Genomic DNA, 24,054 nt, shown 5'->3' on the forward strand with positions numbered 1-24,054 from the left:
AATCCCCCTGAACAGAGCAGTGCATGTCTGGTCCCCAGGCATATTCATCTCAAACAACAGACCTCTGACATTTCTTAGTAATTACTGCCTCGCTGGAAGGAGGAAGGTGCTCTGATTTGAAAATGTAGACAAAGCATATAGTAGGGTTCTCCAACTGGCAGCCCGCAGGCCAAGTGATTTTTATTTGGCCCCCAAGTTTTCTGAGCAAAACACAACGTATTATTATTAATTGTTGGAAATATACGGGTTGGCTGACCACGTCACGAAAATCATGTGCACGCATCGATGTGACCGAAAAGTGTGCGTTATGATTCTGAACAGTCCGATGGCTAGCAACAAATAAAAGAAGATACCATGTGGGGAAGCGTAGGTGGCTCGTTTCTGCTCGTTGTATCTTGTTATTGATGTTGTCTTGTTTTGACTGCTGTCATGTCTATGCTAATATGAAAAACATTCGCTAGCTAGCTAACCAACATCGTTAACTATGTATTTGAGAGACAACAAGTGCTCATTGTGCAAATGTATTTGTTTTCAATAAACATGTGGAGGCAAAATATAGTTGTCAACAGTCTAAGCTAACCCAATCTGTTTTGCACGCATCGGTTTTGTTGCTATACAACCAACCCGTCTATAAAAGACTGTAAAAAGACCAGCAAATCAGCTCCAAATGTAAACAAGGTTTGAAATTAGGATTTGACGGTATCCAGATTTTCATATCGTCCGTCATACTGTCCTTTTCTCATCCTGGGATTTATGCTATTATCATCATAGCACACGAAAAGCCCATCGGGCCTCTATCACCAGAATGCTAACAAAATTAGAACAAACTACTAGCAAAATCAGGGGCTATTAGCTAAACGCTAAAAAAAACAGATACTTTATTTACGGAAGTATTCAGACCCTTTGTTATGAGACTGGAAATTGAGCTCAGGTGCATCCTGTTTCCATTGATCATCCTTGAGATATTTATACAACTTGATTGGAGTCCACCTGTGGTTAATTCAATTGATTGGACATGATTTGGAAAGGCACACACCTGTCTATATAAGGTCCCACAGTTGACAGTGCAAAAACCAAGCCCTGAGGTCGAAGGAGTTGTCCGTAGAGCTCCAAGACAGGATTGTGTAAAGGCACAGATCTGGGGAAAGTTACCAAAAAATGTCTGCAGCACTGAAGGTCTCCAAGAACACAGTGGCTTCCCTCATTCTTAAATGGAAGAAGTTTGGAGACACAAAGACTCTTCCTAGAGCTGGCCGCCTGGCCAAATTGAACAATCGGGAGATGAGGGCCTTTTATGGTAGAGTGGCCAGACAGAACCCACTCCTCAGTAAAAGGCCCGCGTGGAGGCACCGAAACAAGATTCTCTGGTCTGATGAAACCAAGATTGAACTCTTTGGCCTGAATGCCAAGCGTCTGGAGGAAACCTGGCACCATCCCTACGGTGAAGCATGGTAGTGGCAGCATCATGCTGTGGGGATGTTTTTCAGCGGCAGGGACTGGCAGACAAGTCAAGATCAAGGGAAAGATGAACGGTACAGAGAGATCCTTGATGAAAACCTGTTACAGAGCACTCAGGGTGAAGGTTCACCTTCCAATAGAACAACGACCCTAAGCACACAGCCAAAACAACACAGGAGTGGCTTTGGGACAAGTCTCTGAATGTCCTCGAGTGGCCCAGCCAGAACCCGGACTTGAACCCAATCAAACATTTCTGGAGATACCTGAAAATAGCTGTGCAGCGTTGCTCTCTATCCAACCTTACACAGCTTGAGAGGATCTGCAGATAAGAAACTCCCCAAATACATGTTCGCCAAGCTTGTAGCGTCATACCCAAGAAGACTCAAGGATGTAATCGCTGCCAAAAGTGCTTCAACAAAATACTGAGTCAAGGGTCTGAATACTTATGTAAACGTGATATTTCATAAATGTTTTCTAATCTGTTTTTGCTTTGTCATTATGGGGTATTTTGTGAAGATTGACTATTTAATCAATTTTATTATAAGGCTGTAATGTAACAAAATCTGGAAAAAGTGAAGGGGTCTGAATACTTTCCGAATGCACTGTAGGTTGGGAAGAGATTTTTCGATGTACCAATTCCATGGCAGATGGTTTATGAACTGATACACAAAACAATGCTGGATTCAAAACGTTGAGTTTTTCAATTTTAACTCATTATACAAAATTATTGCAACCAGTAGAATGTTATATACAGTTGAAGTCGTAAGTTTACATACACTTAGGCTGGAGTCATTAAAACTTGATTTTCAACCACTCCACAAATGTCTTGTTAACTTCTTTGTGATCCCTTCCCGCTCGAATCCCGGTAACGGGATTGATTTGACAACATCCAGTGAAATTGCAGCGCGCCAAATTCAAAAACAGAAATACTCTCAAAACATCCATGTGTAATACATCAAAATAAAGCTTAACTTCTTGTTAATCCAGCTGCAGTGTCAGATTTCAAAAAGGCGAAAGCAGACCATGCGATTATCTGAGGACAGCGCCCCGCATACCAACACATGAAAATCATATTTCAACCAGGCAGGTGCTACACAAAAGTTAGAAATAACGCTATAATTCATGCCTTACCTTTGAAGATCATCTTCTGTTGGCACTCCAAAATGTCCCATAAACATCACAAATGGTCCTTTTGTTCGATGAAGTCCTTCTTTATATCCCCAAAATGTCCATTTATTTGGATAATTTGATTCAGAAAATACACCGACCGGTTCCAACTCGCCCAACATGAATACAAAGTATCTAATAAATGACCTGTAAACTTGGTCCAAACATTTCAAACAACTTTCCTAAACCAACCTTAGATATCCTAAAACGTAAATAATCGATAAAAATTTAAGACTGGATAAACTGTGTTCAATACCGGACGAAAACAAACGTTGACATCTAGTGGAAGCCATAAGAACTGCAAGCAGGTTCCTAATAAAAAGGGATTACCATAGAAAACTAATGGAAAACAGATTGACCTAAAAAAAAATGTCCCTGGATGGATTGTGCTCGGGGTTTTGCCTGCCAAATCAGTTCGGTTATACTCAGACACTATTCAAACAGTTTTAGAAAGTTCAGAGTGTTTTCTATCCAAATCTACTAAGCTTTGGGCCTGAGTAGCAGGCAGTTTACTTTGGGCACGCTTTTCATCCGGACGTGAAAATACTGCCCCCTTTCCCTAAGAAGTTTTAACAAACTATAGTTTTGGCAAGTATGTTAGGACATCTACTTTGTGCATAATCTGTTGTTTAACAATTGTGCAACTTATAATTCACTGTATCACATTTCCAGTGGGTCAGAAAATTCAGGAAAGTGATGTCATAGGCTAACTGACATCATTGAGTAAATTGGAGTTGTACCTGTGGAAGTATTTCAAGGCCTACCTTTAAACTCAGTGCCTCTTTTTTTGACATCATGGGAAAATCTAAATAAATCAGCCAAGACATCAGAAACAAAATTGTAGACCTCCACAAGTCTGGTTCATCCTTATCAGCAATTTCCAAACGCCTGATGGTGCCATGTTCATCTGTACAAACAATAGTACGCAAGTATAAACACCATGGGACCACGCAGCCATCATACCACTCAGGACGGAGACGCGATCTGTCTCCTAGAGATGAACGTACCTTGGTGGGAAAAGTGCAAATCAATCCCAGAACAACAGCAAAGGACCTTGTGAAGATGCTGGAGGAAACCGGAACAAAAGTATCTATATCCACAGTACAACGAGTCCTATATCGACATAACCTGAAAGGCCTCTTAGCAAGGAAGAAGCCACTGCTCCAAAACCGTCATAAAAAAGACAGACTACAGTTTGCAACTGCACATGGGGAACTTTTGGAGAAATGTCCTCTGGTCTGATGAAACAAAAATCGAACTGTTTGGCCATAATGTCCTTCTATATGTTTGGAGGAAAAGGGGGAGGCTTGCAAGCCGAAGAACACCATCCCAACAGTGATGCATGGGGGTGTCAGCATCATGTTGGGGGGGTGCTTTGCTGCAGGAGGGACTGGTGCACTTCACAAAATAGATGGCATCATGAGGGAGAGAAATGATGTGGATATATTGAAGGGTCTTCCAATGGACAATGAACCCAAGCATACTTCCAAATTTGTGGCAAAATGGCTTAAGGACAACAAAGTCAAGGTATTGGAGTGGCCATCACAAAGCCCTCACCTCAATCCCATAGAACATTTGTGGGCAGAACTGAAAAAGCGTGACGCGAGCAAGGAGGCCTACATACCTGACTCAGTTACACCAGCTCTGTCAGGAGGAATTGGCCAAAATTCACCCAAATTATTGTGAGAAGCTTGTGGAAGGCTACTCAAAACGTTTGACCCAAGTTCAACAATTTGAAGGCAATGCTACCAAATACTAATTGAGTGTATGTAAACTTCTGACCCACTGGGAATGTGATGAAAAAAATAAAAGCTGAAATAAATTATTCTTTCTACTATTATTCTGACATTTCACATTCTTAAAATAAAGTGGTGAACCTAAACTGACCTAAAACAGGGAATTTTTACTGGGATTAAATGTCAGGAATTGTGAAAAACTGAGTTTAAATGTATTTGGCTAAGGTGTATGTAAACTTCCGACTTCAACTGTATATGGGGACACAACCATCCCTGCTCTGCAGATTTAGCTGTGAATAGAGAATTATTAGATCATTTATTTTGGTACTGGCCATATTTAGCTGGTTTTTGGTCGAAGGTTCAGGAATAGCTGAAGAATTGCAACATTTACCTGAATCTGTCTCTGCAAATAGCACTGCTGGGTGATTAAAAAAATTCATAGTCAATCGATCAATGATGTAATAATACTCTTAGGGAAATGTTGTATCTTTAATTTACAATCTGTAAAAACTATGAGAATATAAAGGTTCAGAATGTTTGTGAAACATCACAACACAGTTGAAAAATAGATGGCAAATAGATGGTCTCAGAGATAAGTTCCCACATATGCTGAGCACTTGTTGGCTGCTTTTCCTTCACTCTGCGGTCCAACTCATCCCAAACCATCTCAATTGGGTTGAGGTCAGGTGACTGGAGGCCAGGTCATCTGATGCAGTGCTCCATCACTCTCCTTCTCGGTCAAATAGCCCTTATACAAAATAAAGGAAAACCCTTGAATGAGTAGGTGTGTCCAAACTTTTGACTGGTACTGTACAAAAAATATATATGGGAGATTGAAAATGACGCAGACAATTACATTGATGGAAGCCACAAACTATCTGCAATATTAAAGCTGATCTACCCCTAAATACATTTAGTTAATAAAATGTTTTATTGATATCAAATATGATATCTGTTAGGGTTTCTTGCGGTCAATTTGTCGTTAAAAAAATCATCATCAATCATCTTCTTATGAAAGAAGAAAATTGCCCCAGGCTGAATCTAGTTGATCTCTGGCATGTAGCATTTAAACAGTAGTGATGAAGACAATGATGATGATGACTGTCTGTTTATGACACTGGCTGAGTACTATAATACCGTGTGTGTGATTTGTTATGTAGAATGACCTGACCTCAGCCTGGAGCACCAACCATCATATGGCCAACATCTTTGACTTCACATTGGACGAGTTACAAAGCCTCAAAAGGTAAATGGTTTGGATACTAAGGGCCAGTTTCCCTGACGGATTCAGATTGGATTAAGTAGCATGTTCAATTGAGTTTATCAATTTAAAGTTCTTTTAAATCTAGGACTGTGTCTTGAAAACCAGCTCTAAGTGTAATTTTTAACACTTTTGTCTAGATGCTCATTTCCAATGAACTCTGTACTACTGCAAACATTTGACATTGACTTCGATTGAATGCAATAATTTTCAAGGCCCTAGCTATCTACTTAATTTACATGAATTTCCCTTTGAAAGTCAACCTCTGGCAGTGTTGTTTTGTCACCCCTGTGATGATTTTCATCAATGTGTCGAACGAAGAGATTTAATTACGCTTTCCTGTAAAGGTTATCTCCCGAACAGTGCATAATAATAAAAGAAAGGCAAACACTTTGGGGACTGTTGAGAATCAACCAAGCTTTCTTAGAGGAAAATCAAGAGATGGGGAATAGCTGGTGCAACGCCAAAAAGTGGACTAACGCTGTCGGAATGTGAGGAGTGGAATAGGCTTGGTCATAACTCTATAGCACCTGAACAGAGCTGGAGGATGAGAACAGCGAAAATAGTCTGTGGGAGCTTTGAAGCATTACATTAACTTTCTTCCATTAGCTAGATAGATAGATAGATAGATAGTACTTTCTCACACATACACACGCCTTTAGCATGCAGGCTCTTTTATTATATGGGCACAGAACAGTGACTTGCAAATTCAAGTCGCAGGGTGAGGGACCATGGTAATAATGTACATTTTCCTTTGAGGTTAGGATTAGAAACGACAAAATAGGACTATTCTATCTGGTCCAGGGGCCACAAAATCCTCTGAATAGCACTTATTTCCAGCGTCTGAACGGAGCTGACGCTGTTTACTCCTCAGCACTAGCTCGGGACGGACCTTCAGTCTTGACCTGGACTCCACAGACGCTGCCAGCACCTCTGGGTCCGCCACCACCAGTGTCTCCTACGACTTCAGGTACAGTACGAGAGTCACCAAGACTTAGATTGTTAGAAAAGGCAACTCCCTCACGCACGGTTACCTCTGCAAATTGTTCATTGTGTTGGCATTAGGAGGAGGTCCTGTCTTCTTTATTTTGCTACTCTGTGTGGAATGTGTTGCAAACCGATCGATAAGGCCCCCGACTGGAACCGCTGCAGCCCGGGCTGTCAGATGAGATTTTGTCTCCCACGCTTTCTAAGCTCTTGGACATTGTCCTATGTGAGGAGTTGAGGAGAGCCAAAACATGTTTGACAGCACACAAAAATAAGTATGATGTGAGGTCCTGGATTATTTCATGTGGTTGGCTCCTCTACATCTTCCAATATTTGCTTGAATATTTGCTTAAACTTGGTTGGAACCTAGCAATGGAAGTGACTATACATTCACTATATCCACATTCACAACCCCCCGATGACAGAATTATTTGAACACTGTGAAACACCACCCCTCCCCATATCTGCGAACACCCCTGGGCTCCCTAACTGACTGGCTTAATTTGGCGACACTCTCGGTGCTGGCTCCTCGCACAAGGGAGGGGCTCTGAAGTCTGACATACAGAGTGTATTGACACTCTCTGCTAGGTTTTAAAAAATATATATTAATAATAATTTGTCTTTGCCTTTTACTGTGTTTTGTTTCATGACTGAAAATCATACTGTTTGGCATCCCGGTGGAGCTGCTGACATCTCCTGTGGCTCTATTTCCAGCTGGCACTAAGGAGGCACATGTTAGTTTGCAATTTCGTCATGTATAAACTGGCATTTTACGGCCCTAATGCAAGGTTTGGTAATTTACCTGTCTATTGTCATCTCGCTTGCCCTGAGGTGGGAGGGGTGGCAATATTTAATTTCATGCAGAGCTAATGGGAAGTTCAGACCCACAAAAAGCAGGTCTTAATGGTAACGCAGTTTATAATGGCATGGAGTTTGAGAGTGGAAACACAGCCATGCATGACACACAGTGCCTATGGAAGGAGAAATGTGCCTTTTATGCCAATTCATCTGGTTTAGAAACATAATTTCGTTTAATTTGATTCAAAACCAAGCATAGCCTACCCTCCCCTTAATCAAGGCTGGTTTAGCAGCATCAGAAAGGTGCACATGTGTATTCTGGCTTATAGCCAAAAGAAGCAATGCGTTTTGCCTTTTTTATCCTGGTCTTGCAAAGTAGCATTTCCATAAAAGTAGCCATCCCCATTTCCAAAGAGCGCCTCATGTTTTTACGAAAGACTCCCTTATCCAAACTTATTGAAGGATTCAGTCCTATAATGCAGTATCAACGGTAGGCCAAGGCTGTATTTTGCTTATTGACAACATGCCTCACATACAATACAATTTACAGAGCCTAGTATTTTGTTATTTTTGGAGAACTGCGATACGTAAAGATATGTAGGCTAGGCTCGTTGAAGCCAATTACAACTCCAAACATACTGTTGCTATTACTCATTACCGTAGCCTATGCTATTTAATAAACGGTAGTATCAATCCACAATGGACCTGGACGAGAATTGAAGTTGATGACAATAACCTACAGAACTTGAGACAAACGCAGGCAGTATTAAGCCTATGGACCGCGTTGATTGGCCAGTGAGGGGCCAAGCCCTCGTCACAACTACTGTTTATTCATCAAAATCCAGCCCTTTCGGGCCACCGCCAGCTATTGCATTCATAATTACGGCTGTGAAAATAGCTAACATATTTCTGAAACACCCCCAGGACCTACAGTTGAAGTCAGAAGTTTACATACACTTAGGTTGGAGCCATTAAAACTTGTTTTTCAACCACTCCACAAATTTCTTGTTAACAAACTATAGTTTTGTCAAGTCGGTTAGGACATCTACTTTGTGCATGACACAATTCATTTTTCCAACAATTGTTTACAGACAGATTATTTCACTTATAATTCATTGTTTCACAATCCCAGTGGGTCAGAAGTTTACATATACTAAGTTGACTGTGCCTTTAAACAGCTTGGAAAATTCCAGAAAATGATGGCATGGCTTTAGAAGCTTCTGATAGGCTAATTGACTAATAGGCTAATCATTTGAGTAAATTGTAGGTGTACCTGTGGATGTATTTCAAGGCCTACCCTCAAACTCAGTGTTTTTTGCTTGACATCATGGGAAAATCAGCCAAGTCCTCAGAAAATAAATGGTAGACCTTCACAAGTCTGATTCATCATTGGGAGCAATTTCCAAACGCCTGAAGATACCACATTCATCTGTACAAACAATAGTACGCAAGTATAAACACCATGGGACCACGCAGCCGTCATACCGCTCAGGAAGGAGACGCTTTCTGTCTCCTAGATGTGAACGTACTTTGGTGGGAAAAGTGCAAATCAATCCCAGAACAACAGCAAAGGACTTTGTGAAGATGCTGGAGGAAACAGGTGCAAAAGTATCCATATCCACAGTAAAACGAGTCCTATATCGACATAACCTGAAAAGCCGCTCAGCAAGGAAGAAGCCACTGCTCCAAACCCGCCATTTAAAAAAAGCCAGACTACGGTTTGCAACTCCACATGGGGACAAAGATCGTACTTTTTGGAGAAATGTCCTCTGGTCTGATGAAACAAAAATAGAACTGTTTGGCCATAATGACCATCGTTGTGTTTGGAGGAAAAAGGGGAAGGCTTGCAAGCTGAAGAACACCATCCCAACCGTGAAGCATTGGGGTGGCAGCATCATGTTGTGGGGGTGCTTTGCTGCAGGAGGGTGGTGCACTTCACATCATGAGGCAGGAAAATGATGTAGATACAGTGCCTTGCGAAAGAATTCGGCCCCCTTGAACTTTGCAACCTTTTGCCACATTTCAGGCTTCAAACATAAAGATATAATTTTGCACGCCCAATTTTTCAGTTTTTGATTTGTTAAAAAAGTTTGAAATATCCAATAAATGTCGTTCCACTTCATGATTGTGTCCCACTTGTTGTTGATTCTTCACAAAAAAATACAGTGTTATATCTTTATGTTTGAAGCCTGAAATGTGGCAAAAGGTCGCAAAGTTCAAGGGGGCCGAATACTTTCGCAAGGCACTGTATATTGAAGCGACATCTCAAGACATAAGTCAGGAAGTTAAAGCTTGGTCGCACATGGGTCTTCCAAATAGACAATTACCCCAAGCATACTTCTAAATTTGTGGCTAAATGACAACAAAGTCAAGGTATTGGAGTGGCCATCACAAAGCCCTGACCTCAATCCCATAGAAAATGTGTGGGCAGAACTGAAAAAGCGTGTGCGAGCAAGGTGGCCTACAAACCTGACTCAATTACACCAGCTCTGTCAGGAGGAATGGGCCAAAATTCACCCAACTTATTGTGGGAAGCTTGTGGAAGGCTAACCCGAAACGTTTGACCCAAGTTCAACAATTTGAAGGCAATGCTACCAATCACTAATTGAGTGTATGTTAACTTCTGACCCACTGGGAATGTGCTGAAATAAATCCATCTCTCTACTATTATTCTGACATTTCACATTCTTAAAATAAAGTGGTAATCATAACTGACCTAAAACTAGGAATTTTTACTGGGATTAAATGTCAGAAATGGTGAAATACTGAGTTTAAATGTATTTAGCTAAGGTGTATGTAAACTTCAGACTTCAACTGTATAACGCTATTTCCAGTGCTTGGATTTATCATTGCTTTAGGTTTGTTCAAATAGAGCCCTGAGAGAGAGAACTGATTGTGATGATGATGTTTACACTTATGTTACTCTGCCCTGTCTGTTTCCCCTCTGGTACTCTGCCTACACATACATACATACACACAGTCCTGGGAGATGAGTAGTGTTCAGGTGTGTGCGTGCAGTAAGTAACTGTTAATCTACTGACTGGTTTATGCTGTAGAGTTGCCCCCAGTGACACCAATTTGAATGTTCATGTTCAAGATATCAACCCAGAATTTAGAATGTGAGGCTCTAATAAAAATAAAAAAAAGTGTGTGAATTTTTACCCCTTTTTCTCCCCAATTTCGTGGTATCTAATTGTTAGTAGCTACTATCTTGTCTCATCGCTACAACTCCCGTATGGGCTCGGGAGAGACGACGGTTGAAAGTCATGCGTCCTCCGATACACAACCCAACCAAGCCGCACTGCTTCTTAACACAGCGCGCATCCAACCCGGAAGCCAGCCACACCAATGTGTTGGAGGAAACGCCCTGCACCTGGCAACCTTGGTTAGCGCACACTGCGCCCGGCCCGCCACAGGAGTCTCTGGTGCGTGATGAGACAAGGATATCCCTACCGGCCAAGCCCTCCCTAACCCGGACAACGCTAGGCCAATTGTGCGTCGCCCCACGGACCTCTCGGTTGCGGCCGGTTACGACAGAACCTGGGCGCGAACCCAGAGTCTCTGGTGGCACAGCTGGCGCTGCAGTACAGCGCCCTTAACCACTGCGCCACTCGGGAGGCCTGAGGCTTATAATTAAGGTTAAATATGACATTGTATTGATGTTCCTTGTTTGATTTGTTCAGAGTGTAAAGAATTGGGGAAACTACCAGATACGGGGTGCCACACAGGACATTTTCAAAGGGATTTATTGCTTTTTAAAGGCAGTCGCTCTTTAAGTGTGGCATTGAGGAAGGAGTGTAAAAGGAGCACAGTTATTGGGCATGAAAATGAGACAGAGAAAAATCATGTAGCGGACCACAGCTACCCCTGGAGGCTGATCCAAGTCATGTTAATAACCGCAGTCTTCTTTTGGATTGGGTTGGTGGATTGCATCCAACTTAAAGGTGCATACACCACCACCTATTGTACTAAAGTGTGAGGCCAGTCACGGCCTACCTACATTACATTCTCTTCATTATTCCTGTTCCTAAAAGGAAAATCTTGTACCACCAACTAGCCCTAGACCTATATACCACTATTTAATAAACATTTAAATCACCACCCCATTAACTCTTCTGCAGTAAAATCTTGCACACCCAGGTACTTCTCTGCAGCTGCCAGTTTCCCACGACCCCATTCCCACTACTTTCACCCTATCTGCTCCTGCACCATGCCAAGGGCCTGGGATGACGGGACGTCGCTCTTCAACACACCCTGTAACTCTTTTGAAGTAAAATCTCATATACCCAAATACTTCTCTGCAGCTGCCACCACAACATTTATTCTCTGTGATTTACGTTCCATTTCTGCAGTACATTTGATAACCATTGCTAAGAAGCCAACCTTACTGAAGCAAAACTCACTTGTTGGCCTATCCCCCTGTGCTGGCACAAATCTACTAGGGCTGGGCGGTATACCATATTTGTCTATATACCAGTATTAATGCGCGGACCGGTTTAGGTTTTTACTTTACCTTCTATAACAGTATTTGAATGTTTGGTTTGTTAAATGTGATACGCTGTGTGTAACATCCATTTTTATAGTTTACTATGCTACTTGAGCCATCTCTCTCTCACGCAGCTTTCCACACAGACCTAGTTCCACCCCCGTCACTAAAGGAGCTCATTTGTTGTTGCTATAGATAATGTGTGGGCAGAACTGAAAAGGCGTGTGCGAGCAAGGAGGCCTACAAACCTGACTTAGTTACACCAGCTTTGTCAGGAGGAATGGGACAAAATTCACCCAACTTATTGTGGAAAGCTTGTGGAAGGCTATCTGAAACGCTTGACCTAAGTTAAACAATTTAAAGGCAATGCTACCAAATTCTAATTTAGTGTATATAAACTTCTTCCCTACTGGGAATGTGATGGAAAAAATAAAAGCTGAAATAAATAATTTTCTACTATTATTCTGACATTTAACATATTAAAATAAAGTGGTGAACCTAACTGACCTAAAACTGAATTATTACTAGGATTAAATGTCAGGAATTGTGAAAAACTAAGTTTAAATGTATTTGGCTAAGGTGTATGTAAACTTCTGACTTCAACTGTATGTGTTGCCACCAGAGGGTCACACACTACTCATAAAGCAAATTTAGAACTTTTATTAATCAAAAATGTGAAAAATACAATGATATGATATTTTGGCCATATCGCTCAGCCCTACTGGGATCCTCACCCTTGACCTATCCTCCTCCACTTCCATCACTGTCTCAGCATACGAAACTCTCTGCACTACTCTGACTCTGGCCACTTGCCTCTCCTGCACCGAACACTTCCGATCCCCAGAATCATGAACACCCCTACATTTGACACACACAACTTTATCCACCGAAACTACACAATCGTCTATCCCTTTCCCTCCTGCACACTTCCCACATCTTGGAATCTCCCTCCTACAAACTGCTTTCACCATGCTTCCTACCGGGTCTGCGTCACACCAAACAGCGGGTGTCACAAAAACCAGGAATTTCTACTTCAATTGCTCCACCTCCACACTTAATACTACCCCAAAAATGACCCTTTTCAATGTTGCCCTGTTCCTAACAGCAAGGCAAGAAACATATATTGACCCATGTTGTGTAACGCAATCGCAATCGTCCAATGTCCAGTTGTACAAAAGTGTTTGTTGACTCCACAAAGGTATGACTGGTGGCACAGCAAAGCACAAAAAGCAGTAAATTCAGGAAACAGTCGTTACTTTTGTTTCAATAGGTTGCTGATATCAGGGTCATTACGTTCATTAGGCATCAAATGGAATAAAACAGACTGAAAGAGGGAGGGACTAACTGGACTTGTCCAATAAGACAAGGTTTCCCAAACTCGGTCCTGGGCAGGGTTAAGGGTTAAGTTTAGTGCCAGGTAAGGGTTAGTAGCTAGCTAGTTGAAATGTTACTGATAGTCTGTAGAGCAGGGTTTCCCAACTCTCCTCAGGCCCGCACCGATGTTTCAGAGTTTTCGTTTTAACCCTAAACTGGCACTCCTGATTTCAATTAGTCAACTAATCATCAATTGAATCAGGTGTGCCAGCGTAGGGTTAAAACAAAATTTGAAACTGGGGGGACCGAGGAGAGGGTTGGGGAAACCCTGCTGTAGAGCATCTACAGATGGATTATCCAAATAAAGTGTTACCAAATGTTTTTTGCTGCATGCCCTAATGAACCCGTTATTCTAACTTGTTGCAGGAAGAATGTTGGCAGTCGTAAGAGGAAGCTGCCCACCTCTAACTATACGGTGCTGGCCACTAAGAAGGAGGTGGTGGAGAGCGAGCTGAGCCCCATGGAGCTGAGTCTACCAGGAGAGGAGGCTGCCTCCGCGATGCTGGACAACGCGATCGACAGCCACACCTTTGACAGCATCAGCGAGGACGACTCCTCCCTCTCCCATCTCAAGTCGTCCATCACCAACTACTTTGGGGCGGCGGGGCGGCTCACCTGCGGAGAGAAGTACCAGGTGCTGGCCCGCCGGGTCACTCCAGAGGGGAAGGTGCAGTATCTGGTTGAATGGGAGGGCACCACTCCCTACTGACCTAGCCGACCAGACTGGCTGGCTGCTGCAGTCAGGAGGTGTCGCAGAGGAAGGGGGAGTAATAGGCAAGATCGGCCTAGCAAGGCCTACCTGGTTGTACTCGTTTATTTTTTTCATGTTACTTTCTCTTGCTCTACAGTGCTATCTTTATTTCAGTATATAATATTATTTTGGGTATATTGAACCAATTTGGTAGCGTCCTCTTGAGCATCTTGAATAGTAACAAAGCCTGAAAAACTGTGTTCCGGATGCTAGTTTGAGTAGGTTTGTGATGGTAAAGATAACGAAAGAGTTGGCTCAGAGTTCCAAGAGAGAACAATACCACTGATTCTAAAGGATGGGAGCAAAACTGTTGGAAGAGCACTACTAAAACACGGGCTCTGTGTCCCTAAATTCAACAATATTCTGCTCTATTAATAGTTTTTCCACAGTATTTTTAAAAACGTTCTGTTTAGAATTATTTCACAATAACAGCAATATGCCATACTGTATCTATGCCACATTTACAGTGCCTTCAGAAAGTATTCATGCCCCTTGACTTATTCCACATTTTGTTCTGTTACAGCCTGAATTCAAAATGGATTAAATGTATTGTTTCCACCCATCTATACACAATACCCCATCTACACACACTACCCCATTTTGCAAATGTATGGAAAATGAAATACACAAATATCTAATTCACTTAAGTATTCACAGCCCTGAGTCTATACTTTGTAGAAGCACCTTTGGCAGTGATTACAGCTGTGAGTCTTTCTGGTTAGGTCTAAGTGCTTTCCACACCAGAATTGTGCAACATTTGCCCATTTTATTATTTTCCAAATTCAAGCTCTGTAAAATTGGTTGTTGGATCATTGCTAGACAACCATTTTCAGGTCTTGCCATAGATTTAAATCAAAACTATATCTTGGCCGCTCAGGAACATTCGCTGTCTTGGTAAGCAACTCCAGTGGGCCTCCCGAGAGGTGCAGTGGTCTAAGGCACTGCATCGCAGTGCTAGCTATGCCACTAGCGATTCTGGGTTTGAGTCTAGGCTCTGTCGCAGCCAGCCCTGTCCGGGAGACCCATGGGGCGACGCACAATTGGCCCAGCGTCGTCCGGGTTAGGGGAGGGTTTGGCAGGGATGTCCTTGTCACATCGCGCACTAGCGACTCCTATGGCGGGCTGGGCGCAGTGCAAAAAAAAAAGCTGCTCCAGTGTATATTTGGCCTTGTGTTTTAGGTTATTGTCCTGCTGAAAGGTAGATTTGTCTCATGGTGTCTGGTGGAAAACAGATTGAATCAGGTTTTCCTCTAGGATTTTGCCGATGTTTTAGCTACATTCCGTTTCTTAGCCCCCCAGTCCTTAACAAAAAAAAATGATTGGAGAAGATTTGGAAAGGCATACAAGTGTTTATATAGGGTCCCACAGTTGACAGTGCATGTCAGAGAAAAAAACAAGCCATCAGGTCGAAAGGAATTGTCCATAGAGCTCATAGACAGGATTGTGTCAAGGCACAGATTTCGGGAAGGGTATACAAAACATTTCTGCAGCATTGAAGGTCTCTAAGAAAACAGTGGCCTCCATCATTCTTAAATGGAAGAAGTTTGGAACCACCAAGACTCATCCTAGAGCTGCCCAATCAGGGGAGAAGGGCCTTGGTCAGGAAGGTGACCAAGGACCCGGTTGTCACTCCGACAGAGCTCCAGAGCTCCTCTGTCGAGATAGGAGAACCTTCCAGAAGGACAACAATCTCTGCAGCACTCCACCAATCAGGCCTTTATGGCAGAGTGGTCAGACGGAAGCCACTCCTCAGTAAAAGGCAAATGACAGCCCGCTTGGAGTTTTCCAGAAGGCACCTAAAGATTCTCAGACCATGAGAAACAAGATTTTCTGGTCTGATGAAACCAAGATCGAACTCTTTGGCCTAAATGCCAAGCATCACGTCTGGAGGAAACCTGGCACCAGCCCTACGTTGAAGCATTGTGGTGTCAGTATAATGCTGTGGGGATGCTTTGGGACAAGTCTCTGAATGTCCTTGAGTGGCCCAGACAGAGCCCGGACTTGAACCTGATTAAACATCTCTGGAGAGACCTGAAAATAGCTGTGCAGCATAGCTCACCATCCAACCTGACCGAGCTTGAGAGGATCTGCAGATAAGAATGGGAGAAACTCTCCAAATACAGGTGTGCCAAGTTTGTAGCGTCATACCCAAGAAGACTTGAGGCTGTAATTGCTGCCAAACTTGCTTCAACAAAGTACTGAGTAAAAGGTCTGAATTCTATGATATTCTTGTTTTGAATTTTTTATAAATATGCAAAAAAAAAATGTTTTTTATTTTGTTTTTGCTTTGTTGTTATGGGCTATTGTGTGTAGATTGTGGAAAATGTAATCCATTTTAGAATAAGGCTGTAATGTAAAAAAAAATGTGGAAAGCATCAAGGGGTCTGAATGCACTGTATAATTTCATATTTTTTGGAGTGGTGGCAACGATTTCGCCTCTGCTAAATGAATATAGGGGGAAACACTGGCAAACACTGCATGCACCTCTTATATAGTGTATAGTCCTGGTTTTCCTTTGGCTCTGTTTATGCTGACAGGTAGTTTGGCTAAGTAGATGCATAACTTGTATTTTCCCGGAAATGCAATGCAGATGATGGAGAGCTTAACATAGTACTTTTAGACACTGTAAGATCTTTTTTGACATTTGAAATCTAGAAAGTTACAATGACAATATTATGGACTTCAAGGGGTAGTCTTGGTTTATTTTCTTACAATATCCAAAGATTTCTTTACATATTCCTCCCATCCATAGTTATTTCTGTGTTGCCTCAAGACATATATATATGCTGTTGATTTATTTTTCACTAACAGTGAAACCTGGGTCGTGTTCCTTAGGGCGCTCAGTGGAAAAAACAAATATTTGTGTTTAGGGCTTCATATGACAAGTCCAGGTCGTCCCTCCCTGTTTCATTTTGTTTCCTTCTTTTTCTGCCTAATGAACATGATACAGAAAATAATAATTTGATTTCAATAAGTCAGTACATTATAAAAGATAAATGATGCTTTCCTATTAACATAACGTGCATAACCCCCTTTGCTTGATTGCACTATTGACATCTTAAACTATGCAAGTATTGTTTTTTTTTCAATTCCTTTTTACTAAATAACCAAATATTATTTACAAATAGTTTTAATTGATGAATATGGAAATTTGTGATCAGAAGTCACATGCTATATGTGTTTTATATTATTAATAAGAAAAGTTTGAAGCTAATTGTAATATTTTTCCCGAATGACTTTTTGCAACCATTTATGCTCTTATGTCTTTAAATTACAGTATGACTGTATTCACTCTAAAACAAACTGTTTACATGAGTAGATTCATATCTATCCTATGGAGTCTCCATTTAATATAATTTTTTGGATGATTCTTAAAGTGACATGTCAATGGTAAACTTTGTTCATTGTTTTACATTAATAGGCCTTTTTACCATGTAACATGCCCAGAGCTGTGTAGATAGAGAACATACTGTATACATTTCTCCTATTTGCTATGCTTGTTAGAAATGATATCTCTCAGCGAGTATTGTGCGTCCTTTATTTGTAATTTGTAAAATCTTTATTTGGTATTTTGAATTGTAATTAAAAGCATTTTGAGATGTGTGCATTTGCTCCTTGGAAAGATGCCATATCAGTTAACTCCACGGCAAAGTGCCCAAGTAACCCGATTCACACAGGAATAGAAATGTAAAATGGTGCATGATCTAAAAACCATACCCACATATGTTCACAAAAGGCTTTAGCATTACTAAAAGCCAAGCCTGGTGGTTTGCCAGAGCAGCATGTGTGAAGTGTTACAGGAGAAAACTCCATGTCTTTTCCTTTAATAATTGTTCAACCTCTTATCTTTGCTCTCTAAACGTTGAACATCACTGGCACTAGAGGGCAGCAAAATAGCACGATACAGACTGATCAGATCTGTTGTGATTGAAAGTCATAATGATGATGTTTGAAGACATCTTCAGCAAGGCTAAATACACCTATGTCCCATAAGTTTCCAAAGTCATTTATAAAAATAAATAAAAAATGTGCAACCGACCGAGACTTTATCCCACCCAAGTCCATGCCAGACAGTTAATTCTTCAATATAATTAAGGCGTTTTACGCTCCAGTCAGTTTGTCAAAACACGGCCCTATAGTCTGTCAGCGAGAGTTTGACTTTGGAGTCTGAAATGCGGAGTTCGTGGCGAAGAAGTTGTGCATAATTATGGTCCTGAAAAGTAAAAAAATGCTTAACGTAAAAGTACCTCAAACAATAATAGCCGAGGGAGACGCCACTGTATTTTTGTTATCCCCGAGAAAAGTGCGCTCTACGAAATAATGAGAATTTGGTGACCCCATCTTTCACGATGTCAATTCCAAGGCTGGATGAGTGTTTGCAGGAGGGTAACGTTAGCCGTTAATAAACACAGCAAATGTTTTAAATTAAACCTCCAACTCAAGCACCAATGAAAAGGGGATGCATCTCAAATCAATGGGCTGCTGTGTATTTGCTAAAAGCTTGTAGCTACGTTAGAACTGTTGACGTTCATGTTAAATGTCATTCGATTCATGCGAAAGGCCAGTCAGCTAACATTACCTATCAAAATAACTAAGGTACGCATGAGTCAAGACGGGTGAGAACACTCAGCACCTAGAGAGACATTGTATTAGATATTAAGCTGCAGGATAAAAGCTTTGTCCTGTAAAAACAGTAGTTGACCGAATATAGACGAGTGATGCAACCATTGATTTTTTTAAAATTTGAAATCAACTGTGGGAGCACTAAACTCAACTCGTCATCGACAACACTCGAACGTATGTCTTCAATCTGATATGGGTACACACTAACTGACAATACTGGTGTAACCTATCATACGGTTAACGTCAAATTAGTCAAAGAATCCATCTTCAAGCAGTAGACAACTTCAATTTGTAGACAGAGGATGTCACAAGCAAGGGACATTTGACCCCGGTAGTAACCTTATTCTCCAGCAAAATGGGGATTACTGAAAATACAGCATTGCCCACATGGTCTATGCTGCCTGCCTACAGTGCCTAGCATAGGCAATAATCCCCTACCCTTAACTTAATTTTAGTATGAAAACAGTCAAGCTCAGTAGCTAAATTACTGTGCTTGATGGACTTGAGTCACCTAACCATTCTGTACCACAGCATTGATGAGCCCAGAAGAAGGAGCCCAATGCCCTACTGCGAAAGGTGGAGGATTATTGAAGGATCTCCTTGAGTCTTGATTAGAGGTCGACCGATTAATTAGGGCCGATTTCAAGTTTCATAACAATTGGGTAATCGGCATTTTTGGACACCGATTATGGCCGGTTACATTGCCCTCCATGAGGAGACTGCGTGGCAGGCTGACTACCTGTTATGCAAGTGCAGCAAGGAGCCAATGTAAGCTGCTAGCTAGCATTACATTTATCTTATAGAAAACAATCAATCTTAACATAATCACTAGTTAACTACACATGGTTGATGATATTACTAGTTTATCTAGCTTGTGCTGCGTTGCATATAATCAATGCAGTGCCTGTTAATTAATCATTGAATCACAGCCTACTTTGCCAAACGGGTGATTTAACAAGCGCATTCGCGAAAAAAGCACTCGTGTACCAATGTGTACCTAACCATAAACATCAATGCCTTTCTTAAAGTCAATACACAAGTATATATTTAGAAACCTGTATATTTAGTTAATATTGCCTGCTTACATTAATTTCTTTTAACTAGGGAAATTGTGTCACTTCTCTTGCGTTCTGTGCAACAGAGTCAGGGTATATGCAGCAGTTTGGGCCGCCTGGCTCGTTGCGAACTGTGTGAAGACCATTTCTTCCTAACAAAGACTAATTAATTTGCCAGAATTGTACATAATTGTGACATAACATTGAAGGTTGTGCAATGTAACAGCAATATTTAGACTTAGGGATGCCACCCGTCAGATAAAATACGGAACGGTTCCGTATTTCACTGGAAACATTCGAAATGATTGTTTCCAGATTTGACCATATTAATGACCTAAGGCTCGTATTTCTGTGTGTTATTATATTATAATTAAGTCTATGATTTGATAGAGCAGTCTGACTGAGCGATGGTAGACAGCAGCAGGCTCGTAAGCATTCATTCAAACAGCACTTGTGCATTTGCCAGCAGCTCTTCGCTGTGCTTCAAGCATTGAGCTGTTTATGACTTCAGGCCTATCAACTCTTGAGATTAGGCTGGCAATACTAAAGTACCTATTAGAACATCCAATAGTCAAAGGTATATGAAATACAAATGGAAAAGAGAGCAATATTCCTATAATAACTACAACCTAAAACTTCTTACCTGGGAATATTGAAGACTCATGTTAAAATGAACCACCAGCTTTCATATCTTGGCACATATTGCACTTTTAATTTCTTCTCCAACACCTGTTTTCTTGCATTATTTAAACCAAATTGAACATGTTTCATTATTTATTTGAGACTAAATTGATTTTATTGATGTATTATATTAAGTTAAAATAAGTGTTCAGTATTGTTGTAATTGTCATTATTACACACATATATATATTTTTATATATAATTAATTTATGTAAATCGTCAGTTTAATCGGTATCTGCTTTTTTGGTCCTCTTTTTTGAAAAATCATAATCGGTCGACCTCTTGTCTTGATGCTGTCTGTGTCATATGGGTAAGTAAATTAATTTTTTGTTTGCCCCTTTATCAGAGCTTGCATGGATCACATGTCGACTGTACCATCCGGGATGCTGACATTTAAGTTTTATGTGCACACATTTGTCATCCATTCCAATAAAGGGACTTGCTTATATGTACAGATAGACTACTGTTAGTAATAATATCTTAGTTTGTACACGTTTTGCAGATATTAAGAGCTCATCAACTAACTGGATATCCTGCAGCCAGCCTTTCACTGAGCCTGCCATATTGAAGCCCAAGTTCGGCACAGATACAGACTATCAGCTACTTCTATTGGACAAATGAGGTATTTAACCCCTGTCCAAATAATGAATAATATATGGTGTGAGTATTGAAGAGATGGAAAATCATTTAGGCCTATATTTGTACCTTTTTAAGGAGAGCGGAATTCCACCCTCCTGGAGTGAATTGTCCCATTGTTCAGTAGCAACTGTAGCCTAAGTTTCCCTCATTCCCTGCTGTCCTGGTTGCTCCTCAGATCCACCCGCTGCTGTTGCAGGAGCGCCGGGCAGTTTGGCTACTACGTCACACCCCCACTGTGCACCCAGACAGCCACACCCCCGGAGACTACACAGCCACAGATGACAGTGAGTACAACCCCACCAACTCCTCCCCTACCAGACTGGTAAACATCACTCAACTATACTATGGGATGAAACACTTCCCTGACAAACAACAGAGTACAATGGTAGTAAAATATACAGTGGCTTGCGAAAATATTCACCCCCCCCCCTTGGAATTTTTCCAATTTTGTTGCCTTATAACCTGGAATTAAAATATAATTTTGGGGGGGGTTTGTATCATTTGATTTACACAACATGCCTACCACTTTGAAGATTCAAAATATGTTTTATTGTGAAACAAACAAGAAGTAAGACAAAAAAAACAGAACTTGAGTCAATACTTTGTAGAGCCAACTTTTACAGCAATTACTGCTGCAAGTCTCTTGGGGTATGTCTCTATAAGCTTGGCATATCTAGCTACTGGGATTTTTGCCCATTCTTCAAGGCAATACTGCTCCATTTCCTTCAAGTTGGATGAGTTCTGCTGGAGTACAGCAATCTTTAAGTCACACCACAGATTCTCAAGTGGATTGAGGTCTGGGCATTGACTAGGCCATTCCAAGACATTTAAATGTTTCCACTTAAACCACTTGAGTGTTGCTTTAGCACTATGCTGAGGGTCATTGTCATGTTGGAAGGTAAATCTCTGGAAGACTGAAACAGGTTTCCCTCAAGAATTTGCCTGTATTTAGCACCATCCATCATTCCTTCAATTCGGACCAGTTTCCTAGTCCCTGCTGATGGGAAAAACATCCCCACAGCATGATGCTGCCACCACCATGCATCACTGTGGGGATGGTGTTCTCGGCGTGATGAGAGGTGTTGGGTTTGCGCCAGACATAGTGTTTTCCTTGATGGCCAAAAAGCTCAATTTTAGTCTCATCTGACCAGAGTACCTTCTTCCATATGTTTGGGAAGTCTCGCACATGCCTTTTGGCGAACACCAAATGTGTTTGCTTATTTTCTTCTTTAAGCAATGACTTTTTTTCTGGCCACTCTTCCGTAAAGCCCAGCTCTGTGGAGTGTACGGCTTAAAGTGGTCCTATGGACAGATACTCCAATCTCCTCTGTGGAGATTTGCAGCTCCTTCAGGATTATCTTTGCCTCTCTGATTAATGCCCTCCTTGCCTGGTTCTGTGAGTTTTGGTGTGCGGCCCTCTCTTGGCAGGTTTGTTGTGGTGCCATATTCTTTCAATTTTTTAATAATGGATTTAATGGTGCTCCGTGGCATGTTCAAAGTTTCTGATATTTTTATATAACCTAACCCTGATCTGTACTTCTGAAAAACTTTGTCCCTGACCTATTTGGAGAGCTCCTTGGTCTTCATGGTGTCACTTGTCACTTGCTTGGTGGTGCCCCTTGCTTAGTGGTGGTGCAGACTATTGGACCTTTCAGAACAGGTGTATATATACTGAGAGAATGTGACAGATCATGTGACACTTAGATTGCACCCAGGTGGACTTTATTTAACTAATTATGTGACTTCTGAAGGTAATTGGTTGCACCAGATCTTATTTAGGGACTTCATAGCAAAGGGGGTGAATACATATGCACCCACCACTTTTCCGAAACAAGTTCTATTTTTAATTTCACTTCACCAAATTGGACGATTTTGTGTATGTCCATTACATGAAATCCAAATTAAAATCCATTTAAATTACAGGTTGTAATGTAACAAAATATTGTCTATTCACTCCATATTTGATAAAGAAAATACAAAGTATTCATCTGCAGCAATTGGAAGCATAGCAAACTAGGCTACTCGTTGTAAATATTGGAACTATTAATTTAATATCACACCAGAAAACATTTTGTGCAGGCTTTAACTTGCCTTTGAGTCATAGTGCTGATAATGAATTTAGCCAAGATTTAGGTTAATGGAAAATGAAACTTTGATTGGAAAAAGTTGATTGTGGTTATGAAATGAAGGCTGTTTGTCAGAATGGGGATAATTAAAAATAAAAAAAAATAAGAAAGAAAGAGATAAAACATCAACAAAAAAGTGTGGAAAAACAGTGGAAAAGAGTGCTCCGGTTGCTGGTTGAAAATGGCAGATGTTTAAAGCCTTTATTACAGATTAAAGATTTAAAAACAGCCAAATTTGTGAAATTGTTTATCCATCATGTTGTGGTCAACTGAGGCTTGGTGCTCACGGAATCAGTAGGCTATTAAACAACTGCGCAAGAGGACAGGTATATTAGAGTGTCTAGTTTGAGAAACGGACGCCTCACAAGTTCTCAACTGGCAGCTTCATTAAATAGTACCCGCAAAACACCAGTCTCAACTTCAACAGTGAAGAGGCGACTCCGGGATGCTGGCCTTCTAGGCAGAGTTCCTCTGTTCGGTGTCTGTCTTCTTTTGCTCATCGTAATATTTTATTTTTATTGGCCAGTCTGAGATGTGGCGTTCTATTTGCATCTCTGCCTAGAAGGCCAGCATCCTGGAGTCGCCTCTTCACTGTTGACATTGAGACTGATGTAGACAATTAAGGCAAGGACTGTTTTTCTCGTCTTCTGCTGCGTCCGCCGCATTGTTCTCAATACCAATGCTGGGTAACTTTGCTATTATGCACCATAGCAACATGGTCTAGGAGAAGGTGCCAATTCAACAGCACACTTACGTGTTTCAGAACCGCGAACAGCGACCACTATCCAACACTGGAGAAAGCACATTTGTTATTAAGTATGATTTTTATTTGTGTTGCACCATTGTTCTTACGTAATAAAACCACATACAATTTCAGTAGCAAATGTCTTGTGATGTACTTGTGATGTACTG

At 41.2% G+C, this 24,054-nt stretch overlaps 1 protein-coding gene across 1 annotated transcript in view; it reads left to right on the plus strand.

Moving 5' to 3' along the window:
* Positions 1-17,621, plus strand: part of LOC139389992 (PHD finger protein 19-like) — a 33,501-nt gene extending 15,880 nt beyond the window's left edge. Inside the window, exons 13-15 of the mRNA XM_071137058.1 lie at positions 5,522-5,607; positions 6,497-6,592; positions 13,634-17,621. Coding sequence (XP_070993159.1) covers positions 5,522-5,607; positions 6,497-6,592; positions 13,634-13,976 — 525 coding nt within the window. The 3' untranslated portion in view covers positions 13,977-17,621. The remainder of the gene's footprint in view (positions 1-5,521; positions 5,608-6,496; positions 6,593-13,633) is intronic.
* The last annotated feature ends 6,433 nt before the right edge of the window (positions 17,622-24,054 follow it).

Source organism: Oncorhynchus clarkii, chromosome 30, assembly GCF_045791955.1.
Source record: "Oncorhynchus clarkii lewisi isolate Uvic-CL-2024 chromosome 30, UVic_Ocla_1.0, whole genome shotgun sequence".
Classification (NCBI taxonomy): domain Eukaryota; kingdom Metazoa; phylum Chordata; class Actinopteri; order Salmoniformes; family Salmonidae; genus Oncorhynchus; species Oncorhynchus clarkii.